Source organism: Pteronotus mesoamericanus, unplaced genomic scaffold (genome assembly GCF_021234165.1).
Source record: "Pteronotus mesoamericanus isolate MK-2021 breed Mesoamerican mustached bat unplaced genomic scaffold, CSHL_Meso_final scaffold_651, whole genome shotgun sequence".
Taxonomy (NCBI): Eukaryota; Metazoa; Chordata; class Mammalia; order Chiroptera; family Mormoopidae; genus Pteronotus; species Pteronotus mesoamericanus.
The window spans coordinates 20548254-20560344 of record NW_026555325.1 but is presented as its reverse complement, the minus strand read 5'-3'; the positions used below and the strand labels follow the sequence as shown (position 1 = coordinate 20560344).

The window sequence follows — 12091 nt, the reverse complement described above, 5'->3', positions numbered from 1 at the left end:
CTAGTCAGGTTGATGGAGTCTCAGATAGGTTACCACTGGCCTGCTTGCTCTGAGGCTCTGAGGCTCTGTGGCTCTGAGGCTCTGCGGCTCTGCGGGGGGAGGGTTAAAAGGGACTTGGCCTCTGCCGGCATTTCTGTCTGGAAGAAAGCTGTCCCCTATCTCTTGCCTTGATGCCAGACACTTCAGTTCCTCCTAGTATGCCACTGGTGCCTTTCAAGCTGCTACCCTGGTGCTGGGACCCCGAAGGAGTGAGTCTGAGCAAATCCATGTGTGGGTCCTTGAAGAGAAACTGCTTGGAACTCTAGGAGTTTCTTCCACCAAGTCAGTCCCTGCTGGTTTTTGCAACCAGAAGTTATGGGGACTTATCTTCCTGGCACTGGAACCCTGGGCTGGGGGGCTTGGCATGGCGAGGTCTCCCAAGATATCTCGCCTGAACTATATACCACACATGGATGTGGGATTAGCCTGTTCTGGGTCTCTGCCTCTGCTACCAGTCTGGGTGGATATGACTTGTTTAATTCTGCAGTTGTCAGACCTCCATTCAACTGTGTTTCTAATGGTTCTGAGTGGTGGGTATTCTATAATATAGCTATAATTTTGATGTGGTTGTGCGAGGATGCAAGCCATGTCCACCATGCCACCATTGTGACTGGAAGTCAGTTGATAATATTTTCTTTTTAGTATATTTTAAAATTAAAAAGATATCCTTGGGGCTTAATGTTGGGATGTTAGCATATGGGTATTTTTTAATAATTAAAATATGATGAAATTTATTTCGGAATATTCTTTATACATTCTCTTTCCCCTTTTCTTTTGGAGGCACTGTCTTTAATAGCTGAATTGACTGGTCAGCAGACATTCCAGATGGTGAACAAAATGGCAACCAGGAAGTGATGCTGATGTTTTTTCTCAAAGATTTTTTGGCGGAATTTGATTTGTCTGTCTGTAAACAGTAGATAGCTTGGGTGACTGAATTTATAACTTTTTTTTCTATTCATTGAGTCCAAATTAATATTTTAATTTTGTTTATACAGCTATGATCTGTTAGGAATATTTTGAGGCATGAGCTTTTCTTGGCTTTATGACAGGAAAAGTCCATGGTTATTGTTTTTTAGATTTTTTTTTAATAGTGAAAGGATTCTTGGTTTTGAATCTTGAAATTTGTCAACTGCTAACTTGTACTGTTACCTTGATGAAATTCTGCACATTAATGTTACAGAGGTGGTAGACATCTTAATCCTGCCATTTCTTTGCAGGTGTGTATGTGTTTGTGTGTAGGAGAGGGCTGGAAGAGATTGCTAAGTTTTTAGAATTTAACTTAAATTGAGCTGATTAATTCAGGAGAAATTCAAATTCAACAAGTATTAAACATGTACCTACTTGGCTCTGGTGTCAATGAACAAAAAAATAGACTATAGATTTTGCTACCATTGAGTTTACGGTCTAGTGAAGGAAGCAGATGTTAAAAAGGATACACAGGTATGTTTAAGTAATTATTAATTATAAGTGCTATGAATGGAAATGAACAGAGTGGCATGTATGAGTGTAATGAGGGCATATGTGGTTGAAGGCAAGCTTCTAGAAGCAACATTTAAGACTTGAAGGATAGGAATTTGCCTGGTTGGATCTCGAAAGAAGGGCCCCATCATGGGGACCATCTTGTATACAGAGGCCCCGAGAGAGGCCGGAAGCTGGCTGCTGCAGTGCCTGGGAAAATGGGGTCTGGAGGGGTCACTGTGAGAACTAAGGGTAAGGGGCCTTGAGGGCAGTTAATATAGAGGTGAGTAGAGGGCTTGCTAGGACTTACTGTATCTCACTGAGGTTCTAATCCTGGCCTACCTCTCCAGCTGCCTTCGGTTTTCTCCTCTTTATAACTCTTCTCTCTAGGCTCACTGTATGTTAGACTCGGGGTGGGGGGAGAGAGGTGCCACTCTGTCTTTACAGAGTGCTACCCACCCCAACTCTCTCTTAGGTGTGTGTGTGTGCGCACACTCACACACACTTATTCTTTTGCTAGTTCTTCCTAGACATCTTTCTGATTCTTATTTAAATATAACCTTCCCAGGGAAGCTCCTCCGCCCCTTAGGAAATCTCAAGTTGTTTAGTTAGGAATCTTGTTTAATCATATTTTTTCTAACATTTAATACTGTTTTTAATTATGCCGTCTTTTGGATGATTCCTTGATTACCACCATAGACATGAACTTAATGATAGTAAAGACCATGTTTTATATCTTTATTACCCTAAGTTTTTAATGTCTAATACATAGTAGTCTCTTAATAGTTGTGGAAGTGAGGAAGGAAGGAGGCAAGGTAATTCAAAGACAAGACAGATATTCCAGTAGTTTTCAAAAGCTTTTAAAAACATCCCATCAGTTAAAAAGTTTTTTGAGCACGCACCTTCACTATGTATGTTGGTTGTAAGTTTTATGTAAAAAAAAAAAGTATGTATTATAAAATAGAAATTTAAAAAATTAAAGATGAGATATTTAAGGGGCTGCTAATGCTGATGACATCATTAATGAAAATTTCAGGTCACTCCGAGTAATGTGTACTGTTTATGTACCGGATGCAAATCAATTTTTCAAGTATTTTTAAATTTTTGTATTGGGGAGCCTTCTTCATGTCCAATTCAACTGAATTTTAATTGCTTTTTTTCCAGTAAAGTGATTACCAAAGAACCAGCAAGAAATCAGCTCCACATTTTCTTACTCTTCTCTTGTGCTTTATTAATAACATATTTAATCTGTAGTTTTTTTAATGGTTTTAGAACACTTGCAGTTTGGGGGAGGGCTCGTTTCATTTTAACTAGCCAGTGCAATCTTTAATTCTACCTAAATAGAACCTTAAAAGTACAGTACATGGGTACACTCTCCACTTTCACATTGTTTCTCCCATTCTTTCTGAAAGACACCTTTTGTTACTGAACTATAATAAGGAATTGAGACAGAGACCATATAAAGGCTCAAGCTATTTATGACTCTATTAGATGAAAACATTTTTAATTTATTTTTATTTTTTATTTTTTTAATCCTCACCCGAGGACATTTTTTCATTGCTTTTAGAGAGAGAGGATAAGAGGGAGCAGGGAGGTAGGGAAAGAGTGAGAGAAAGAGACAGAGAGACATCGAGTTAAGTGAGAAACATCAATTGGCTGCCATCTCTTGTGTGCCTCAACCTGGGGTCAAATGTGCAACCTGGGTATGTGCCCTGACCAGGAATTGAACCCGTGACCTTTCAGTCTATGGGACAGTGCTCCAACCAACTGAGTCACACTGGCCAGGGTGAAAACATTAAAAAAACCTTTTTTTGTATATTCATCCCATAAGTCAATGAATTGTCTTGCATGACCATTGGAGGTATGTACCCCATTTGGAGACAAGTGGGCTAGTGCTGGAGACTGACATAGATAAATAATTGATTATGAGTGGTGTTAGATCAGTGCTATGGGTTTGAAATCACTGCCAATGGAGAGGTGTTTCACGAGTTGTTTCACTAAGTGTTTGCCTCTTGAGCTAGATTGCGAATGGCAGGAAGAAGCACTTGGGTAGGAGAGGGGTGGAGGAGGAAGCTCAGCGCATTTGAGGCAGATGGAACCACCACTGCATTCACGTTCAAAGGCACGGAGATGAGAGGCTCCTGGAGGAATCTGCATCTGGTTGTGAGGGCCCCGGGGTCCAAAATTAGGTCGTTTGTATGTTACAAATAAGGGCTCACCTTAGGCAAGGTCTGTGTGAGCATGGAAATAATAATAAAACAATAAAAGGAGCTCACTCAAGTTGCATGTTCTAAAAATATAAAAGGAAAGTGCATTAAAAATACTCCCCTTTACCCCACTTCTTCATCTTGCTATAAGAGAAGGAATAGGCTGAAATACAATTTTATAAATTGAAATGAGGGCTGGTAAGATAGGATGGGGTGTGGGGAATGAACAATCAGACTTATCAACCTCAAAACTTGATGTTAAGAATATGAATCAGATGGTGTCCACTCTCAACTGCTTATGTAGCAACAGGCTTTTTCGTTCTTTGCTTTGAAGCTGTAAAATTAGGATAGCACAGTAACCTATTCATTCGAGGGCTTGACCAGTTTTCTTCTTTATTTTACCACCCAGAAAATCATAACTGAATAAAGGTTTAATTTTTAAAAATTATTTCTTGTAATAAAGAATTAGTATAACCAAACTGGCATCATATTCAAGATTTTTCAAGATTATTCAAATGGAAAACTTCTCTATTGTAATCCTTTAACTCATAAAATTGAGATTTTTGCCACTAGTTTCAGGGAAATATCAACTTGAAATGTATCTTATTTTTTCTAAATTGTAGTTTCATGTATTATACCTTGACATGATTTCTTCCTGTCTTGGTCATGTCTGTCCTCTGTTAAACTTGGGGTTAATGCAGGAATGCATTGTTTTGCCTTAGATGGAGGGATATGTTGCAGGTTTTACCCTTTCCTTTCAGGGGTATGCAGAGCAAGGAGAAAAAGTAAGACTCACACATAATAATTTGGCTTGAATGATTCAGTCTTAATCTTTATTATATTGTAGCAAGTGTCTATTCATGCTTCTCAGAGTTTTTAATTTAGTGCCAATTCTACATTCAATAGGATAAGATTCAAAACCAAAATCCTTTGGGAATGCCTAGCCTTACATAGCTGAGAAGTTTTCTTGTCCCGCTGAGTTCTTTGTAAGAGGGTACACTCAGAGAAAGTCACCTTAGGGTGGCCACCAGCAGGAGGTACATCTGATTAACTTCTTAAGATGATTTGTTTAGATCCCTGTAAAGGGTATATGTTTAAATATACTAAGAAATAAGGCAACATATGTGAGGGGGATTTGTAAGAAAGGCCTTGAATGGCAGTTTGAAAATGGTATGCTTAATTTAACTTGTCATCCTGTAGTTAAATTTTTTGTCTTATATGTCTTTTTTTCCTCCACAGTTGTACAATGGTGGATGGAGTGATGATTCTTCCTGTGCTAATGATGATCGCTTTCCCTTCCCCAAGCATGGAAGGTAAGAGGCTCTCAGCTGTTTGGGGTAGGCTAAGTGTGCAGTCATGGGCCACGTAATGGCGTTTTGGTCAAGGACAGATGACGGTGGTGGTTCCACAAGAAATAATGGAGAAGAAACAAACATTCCTGTCACTTAGTGATGCCATAGCTGTCATAAGGTTATAGCGTAACACATTACTCACACGTTTGTGGTGATATTGGCATAAAGTTACCGTACTGCCCGTTATACCAAGTTAGCACATGCAATTATGTACAGTACGTAGTACTTGATAATGATGATAAATGACACTATGCTACTGGTTTATGCATTTACTATATTTTCTTTATTTTCTTATCATTTAGAGTGCACTCTTTCTACTTAAAAAGAAGTTTGCTATAAAACAGTGTGCCCTGTTCCACTGACAGCAGCCTCATACATTTTGTGCTTACCACGTCTCTTGATTGCATCATTTTCTCATGCACTTGATTTAATTGAATTGTTTTGTATAGTAACATGGGGTACAGTCTTGTAGCCTGGGAGAGAGCAATAGGCTGTACCAAGTAACCTGGGTGTATAGTAGGCTGTACCGTCCAGGTTTGCGTGAGTGCACTTTATGGTGTCCACACAATAACAAAATCACTAAAGGACATGTTTCTTAGAACGTATCCCCATCCTTAAGTGGTGCATGCTTGTACTGTGTATGATTTGACTTACTGTAAACAAGTTTGTTTTTAGTTCTATCAGACTTAACACTCCTTCCTTTCCCCTCTCCCTTTACTGTAAGTATTTTTTAAGCCATTTTTTTAGGTTCACAGCAAAATCAAAAGGGAGGTACAGAGATTTCTCATACCCCTTCGTCTTTACTTCCACATGCATACCCTCCCCCATTATTAATATCCCAGACCATACTGGTGTATTTGTTATAATCGATGAACCTACATTGACACATCATAATCACCCGAAGTCCGTAGTCTACATTAGGGTTCACTCCTGGTGTTGTACATTCCCTGGGTTTGGACAAATGTATATAATCACATGTGTTTGTCATTACAGTATCATGCAGAGTATTTTACCACTCCAAACATTTTCCGTGCTCCACCTGGTCATCCCCTTCCCCTGCCACCCTTAATCATTAGCAACCACTGATCTTAATGCCTCTGTACTTTTGGCTTTTCCAGGATGTTCTATCATTGGAATCCTGCAGTGTGTAGTCTTTTCAGATTGGCTTCTTTAAATTGCTGATATGCATTTAACATTCCTCCATATATTTTCATACTTATTTCTTCTTAGCACTCAATAATATTCCATTGTCTGGATATACCACAGTTTATCTGTTGACCTATAAAGGAACATCTTGGTTGCTTCCAGGTTTTGGAAATTATGAATAAAGTTACTGTCAACATTCGTGTGCACATTTTTGTTTAGACATGGGTTTTCAGCTCCTTTGGGTGAACACCAAAGATTGTGATGCTAGATTGTATGGTAGAGGATGCTTAGTTTTATAAGAAATCACAAACTGTCTTTCAAAGTAGCTGTACCAGTTTGCATTCCCTCTAGCAGTGAATGAAAGTTTTTATTACTCCATACCCCCACTGTGTGGCATTGCCGCTGTTCTGGATTTTGGCCATTCTAATAGGTGTGTCATGGTGTCTCACTGTTGCTTTAATTTTCATTTCCCTGATAACATGATGTGGAGCATCTTTTCATATGCTTATTTGACATCTGTATATCTTTTTTGGTGAGGTGTCTGTTAAGGTCTTTGGCTCATTTTTTAATCAGGTTGGTTGTTTTCTTATTTTTGAGTTTTGAGGGTTTTTGTATATTTTGGATAATAGTCCTTTATCAGGTGTGTCTTTTGCATAAATTTTCTCTCAGTCTGTGGCTTGTCTTCTCATTCTCTTGACATTGTCTTTCACAGAGCAAAGTTTTTAATTTTAATGAAGTCTATCTTATTCATTATTTCTTTCATGGATTGTGCCTCTAGAAAATTATTGCGATACCCAAGGTCATCTAGGTTTTCTCCTATGTTATCTAATAATATTGCATTATGAAAATTACATAATGTGGCTTACATTAAACTTCTACTGAACAGTGCGTTGTAAATCAGTTTAGGTGTTATAGTAGTGTAGGCTCTGCTCTAAGCAATGTTGTTAAAAACATTCCAGTAATATAGCAGTGATTTTAATTAGTACCAAGAGGATGGGAAGTAAAGATTCTGCATGGCAAATTTAAAGGAATTAGAGGTATTTTAACCAGAAAAGAGGTTGGATCCTAGGTCGAAAGAATTAATAAGAAGAAATGGTCTGGAAAGATTTGATGGGTTAACAGTAGTTCTCCGCTGGGGGGTATGACCTTCCCAGAGACATTTGACAGTGTCTGGAGATTTAACAGGCAAGCGCCTAGAATTCTTCCTCTTCTTTTTAATTGCTGAACACTATGGTCCCTATACCAAAATCTAAAGAATATTGTGGAATAAAGTCCCTCCAAATTACATGTTTTTTGCTAGGTACACTATTAGTTCTGCATGTAATTAAGAAGTTCCTTTGGGTTTCATTCGATATGGGTGGACCTGTCGTGTAGTCTCAGTAGAAAAAAAGAGTGTGGAACAGAAATTGAGGTGGAAATGTAGTATAATAGAAAAGAAGTGGGGGAGGAATGGGGAAAAGAGAAGGGAAATAAGTCATTTGTGGAACAATATTAACAACCATTCCATTGGTAGATTTTTCTTGCTTTTAACTCTTACGTTGCCCAAAGAATCCAGGAGCTATCTTCTTAAGGCCACAGTAAAGGTATGTAATGAAACAAGTTAGTCTGGCTGAAGTGGCAAAAAGATTGGCACTAAGGTTTTGCTGTTTAGTATACCACCACCATTTGGATGTTTACAAGCAAGAAGAAGAACACATCATTTTTTGGTTGCAATGGCTTTTTCTTTCTTTTTTAAGAGAATGCCTAGTGAGTGCTGCAACCTAGAGTGCTCCAATCATAATGGAGTTGCCTTAGTCCTGTCTTCCCTCCGTGACTCAAACCCTTGCTGACTGCCAAAAGCGTATTCTATGAAAAGACTCTTTGTTTTTATATATTTACTAGGAATTTATTTAAAAAGCCCCTGAGAACCCCTAATTGTAATACACGAATATATTCAACATAAGTCATAAAGCAAATGTTAAGTACAAAATACTTAACCAAAAGGTGTAAATAATAGGACAGATAAATAAACTCTTTATACAAGCCCCAGTGTCTAGTGAAGAGCTTTAGACAACCAGGTTTAAAAGGAAAAAGTCCATGTTCGATATTTGCAGAGCAGCTATGACAGCTTATTCATTGTACTCCAGTGAAACTGATAGCATTCTTGGGGCATAAATAAGAAAGGCATAGAGATTTTATTCTAATATATGTTATGTGGTAGTTACTCTTAGTCCATTAAAAAACCAACCAACCAACCAACCAACCAGCTTTTCCCCCTTTGTCTTCCGATTACTCCCAAATGTCTCTTAGACATTAAGTGGAAATAGTTTTATCATTTCAAATAGGCCCAAACAATAATTTTGATAGAATTTGGCTAGTCTGGCATTCTTTAGAGCACTTCTCAAGTTTTGTGGAATCCAAAATGCTCCAGGGCAAAAAAAGACCAAACAAGTTTGGAAAATACTGCTTACCATAACTACCTCTTTGATGATTATGGGTAATATTTAGGGAGTGGTTCCTATGTGCCAAATGTTGGGCTAATTGCTTTATATGCATTGTTTCACATAATCCCCACGATTACCCTAATGAGGTAGGTTTTGGGGATGAGCTTTTGAATTGGTTAAAACTCTTGCTTGAGGCTGTACAACCAACGAAAGGTATAATATACTTTGAGGGATAGTGTTCAAGAGTTTCAACCATTATCAGTCTTCTTCAGAATTTTGCGTTTTTCTGATACCCTGAATTAGCTGCACCCCAACATTAACATTGTATCTGGTGCATGTTAGAATCCTGCTTAAATCCAGCCCGTTGGAAAGGCTGAGATGAGATCTTGTAGTAGCAAGTGATGAGAGACTGCTTCACCTGGGCTTGTGTTTTTTCTCTTGTCTCTCATACCAGTATTCATTTTTCATGCTCATTATATATACAACTCTAGCTGCAGGAAGAGTTTTATTTGCTCTCACAGAGAAGAGCACTTGAGTCCTAATTACCCGTATATCCTTCCTTTTCCTTCCCATTAATAAGACTAATCATGCTCTAATACTGTTATTATGCCACCTGGGAGAAGTTCATTTTTGTTCCAGAACATCCATGTTTGGCTTTCCCTTTGTCCCTGTGAGCATTTGCAGGTGGTGACCGTGACACAAATACTTAAAATGCAATATTGATTCTTCAGAAATATTTCAAGCTAAGATGACCGACATTTTATTAAGTTTGTAAGCTATAGTTAGATTTTATTACAGCAAGGAAGGCTGGGCTTTGCAGAGTTTTAAGCAAGAGATTTTGACCTGTCCTAGAGAAGATTGCTAATTTATTTTCAGGGTTGACTTGATTTTAGTACTTCCAAAGCTATCACCACTCAGACTTTCCAGCCTAATTACCCAATGAGGGAAGGAAGGGGATAAGTTCAATGGACTTATTGTTAGGGACCACAAAGGTGCCCCTCTTTGCCCCTGGTAGGGGGAGAATAGAATAAGCCTTTCTTTGAATTTCTCATTATTGAGGATTCAGGAAGTTCTTGAAGGGGGGAGTGAATGTAAGAAAAATGTCTCAGTATTAAATTTGTTGCTCTCATTTCTCATTACTATAATTTATCCCTTTTGTTCAGAACAAAATCTTTTTCATTGATACTTCATCAAATGAGACTTTGGGGGAGATAATTGAGATGTGCTGAGCTATTCACCGCTATTTACCACTACCAGGGCCTAAACTGTAAATATCTAATGAAGCTGTACTTTTGAAAGATACTGCTGCTGCTGCTGCTTCTTTTTTTTCAGTCCTCACTGGAGGGCTTCCCCACCCCCCACCCCCATTTGCTTTTTTAGAGAGAGACAGGAATGGAGAGAGAAACATCAATGCAAGAGAAGCATCGATTGGTTGCCTCCCTTTGCACCCAGAGTGGGGATCTGTGCGCGGACCAGGGATTCCAGGGATCGTATGTGTTTGGATGGGGTGGGGTAGGAGGGTTGCACACACCTGCACCTGGACCAGAGATTGAACCCGCAGCCATCATGGGCTCCAAACTCCAGGAGGACAGAAGCTCCTTTGTTTGGGACCTTGCCCTATGACTAGGAATCAAAGCCACAACCTTTCCATTATGAGCCATCGCTCCAACCAACTGAGCCACACCGGTCAGGGCAAGATACTGCTTCTTTATGGTCACATTTTCTTATCTAGTAAAATGATGGTGTATTATTTGATGCAAGGTGAGCTGTGACAAAGCTTCCTTTTAGCTCTCCTTCCTGGGCAATGTTTGTTTCTTCTGTGGGTAGTTAAACGAAAGCAACATTCAGTCCCCCGCCCCCAAGTGGATCTTAGAAAATGTTCCTTTTCACTGAGTATTTATATAAGAGGGAGTAGCAGTAGGGTAAGGATAGAACTCTAAAAATTCAGTCAAAGTCAAGTATTGAACAGAAGAGAAAACAAATCCAAGACCCTAGTTCATTAAATGATTTCCATATGGTCAACATGAGTGGGCAGTACAATAGCGTCTAAGCTTTGCTTTTGTAAAGACAGGTCTCAAGAGTGAGAGGGTGGATGCCATCTTCTCTGCAGAGAAAAACTAGTGAAGCAGGAGCTTTGTAGGAATGCCATACCTGCAGCTGTGATACTGTGATTTATAACCATTCAGATGACCAGAATATATTTCTCAGATATATTTGCAGTTCTTACACAGATCCCAACCCCCTGGGAATTTCCTAAGCGAAGAGCACAGCTTCTTGTTATGCTAATGAGGTAACTTTTAGATCCCACTCACCTAAGGGGTAGGAGCAAATCAGGTGGTTAGAATATTGAAACTTTTGATTTCACTCCCTGATTTCCTGGGAAGGAAGAGGGAAATGGAGGTTGAATGAGTTGCCCGTAGTCAATGACTATATAATGAAGCCTCCATAAAGACCCCAAAAAGATAGTTTGTTGGTCCCTTTTTGGAGACTTTCTGTGTTGGGGAACTAGAATGTTTTGGTGCACTTCCATGGTGGGCTCTAGGCTCCAGGAGGACAGAAGCTCCTTCATTTGGGACCTTGCCCTGTGTACATTTCCATCTGGCTATTGATTCATATCTTTTAATATCCTTTGTAATAAATTGGTAATCTAGTGAATTAAATGGGTTTTCCTGAGTTCTGCGAGCTATTCTAGCAAATAAATTAAACTGAAGGAGGAGGTTGTGGAAATCTCTAATTTATAACCAGTTGGTCAGAAGCACAGGGAACCACCTGGGCTTGAGTCGGGTATCTGAAGTGGAGGGTTGTCTTGCGGGAATGAGCCCTTTACTTGTGGAATCTCATTCTATATCCAAGGTAGAGTCAGAATTGAGATGAATTCTCAGACATTTTACTGGTGTTTGAGAATTGTGTTTTGATGTGGGGAAGCCTACACTCTCTGTCTCTCCCTGTCTCTGTTGCTGTCCCTCTCTCTCCCTCTCTTTGTCTCTGTCTCTGTCTCTGTCTCTGTCTCTGTCTCTCTCTCTCTCTCTCTCTCTCTCTCTCCCACACACACACACACACACACACACACACACACACACACACACACACATTGGGTCTAGTAACTCATTAAGCAACTTTTAACTCTTGAAAAGAAATAAACAGTAAAGAAAGCAAAAGATACTTGAAAATTAATTTATAACTTTCAAAACACTGCTAACTGTCCTACAAAACTTCCACTGCAGCCTGGTATGACCTCAGGCAAATTTCCATAGATAATGATTATATGAAATAGTCATAATTACTGGGATCTCATGTCAGTTCCAAAATAGTGTTAAGATACAGGGCAGAGTGGCTCTCTCACAAACTTTTCTTCACTGTGACTCACAGCAAGGCACATTTTAGAATTAGATCCAGTGCATCTACATTTAGAAACATCTTAGAGTAGGACCTGCATACATGTGAAACAAAACTTTCATGAAACAGT

General features: G+C 39.1%; 1 protein-coding gene across 3 annotated transcripts in view; it reads left to right on the top strand.

Annotated features, from left to right (window-relative positions):
• Window positions 1-12091, top strand: part of ACVR1 (activin A receptor type 1) — a 141034-nt gene that overhangs the window by 71635 nt on the left and 57308 nt on the right. For 2 of the 3 annotated variants that reach the window (XM_054562475.1, XM_054562476.1), the window contains exon 3: window positions 4944-5017. In XM_054562475.1, coding sequence (XP_054418450.1) covers window positions 4951-5017 — 67 coding nt within the window. In that variant the 5' untranslated portion in view covers window positions 4944-4950. Of the gene's footprint in view, window positions 1-4943; window positions 5018-12091 lie in introns of those variants that run through there. The other variant, XM_054562477.1, reaches the window with a different exon arrangement.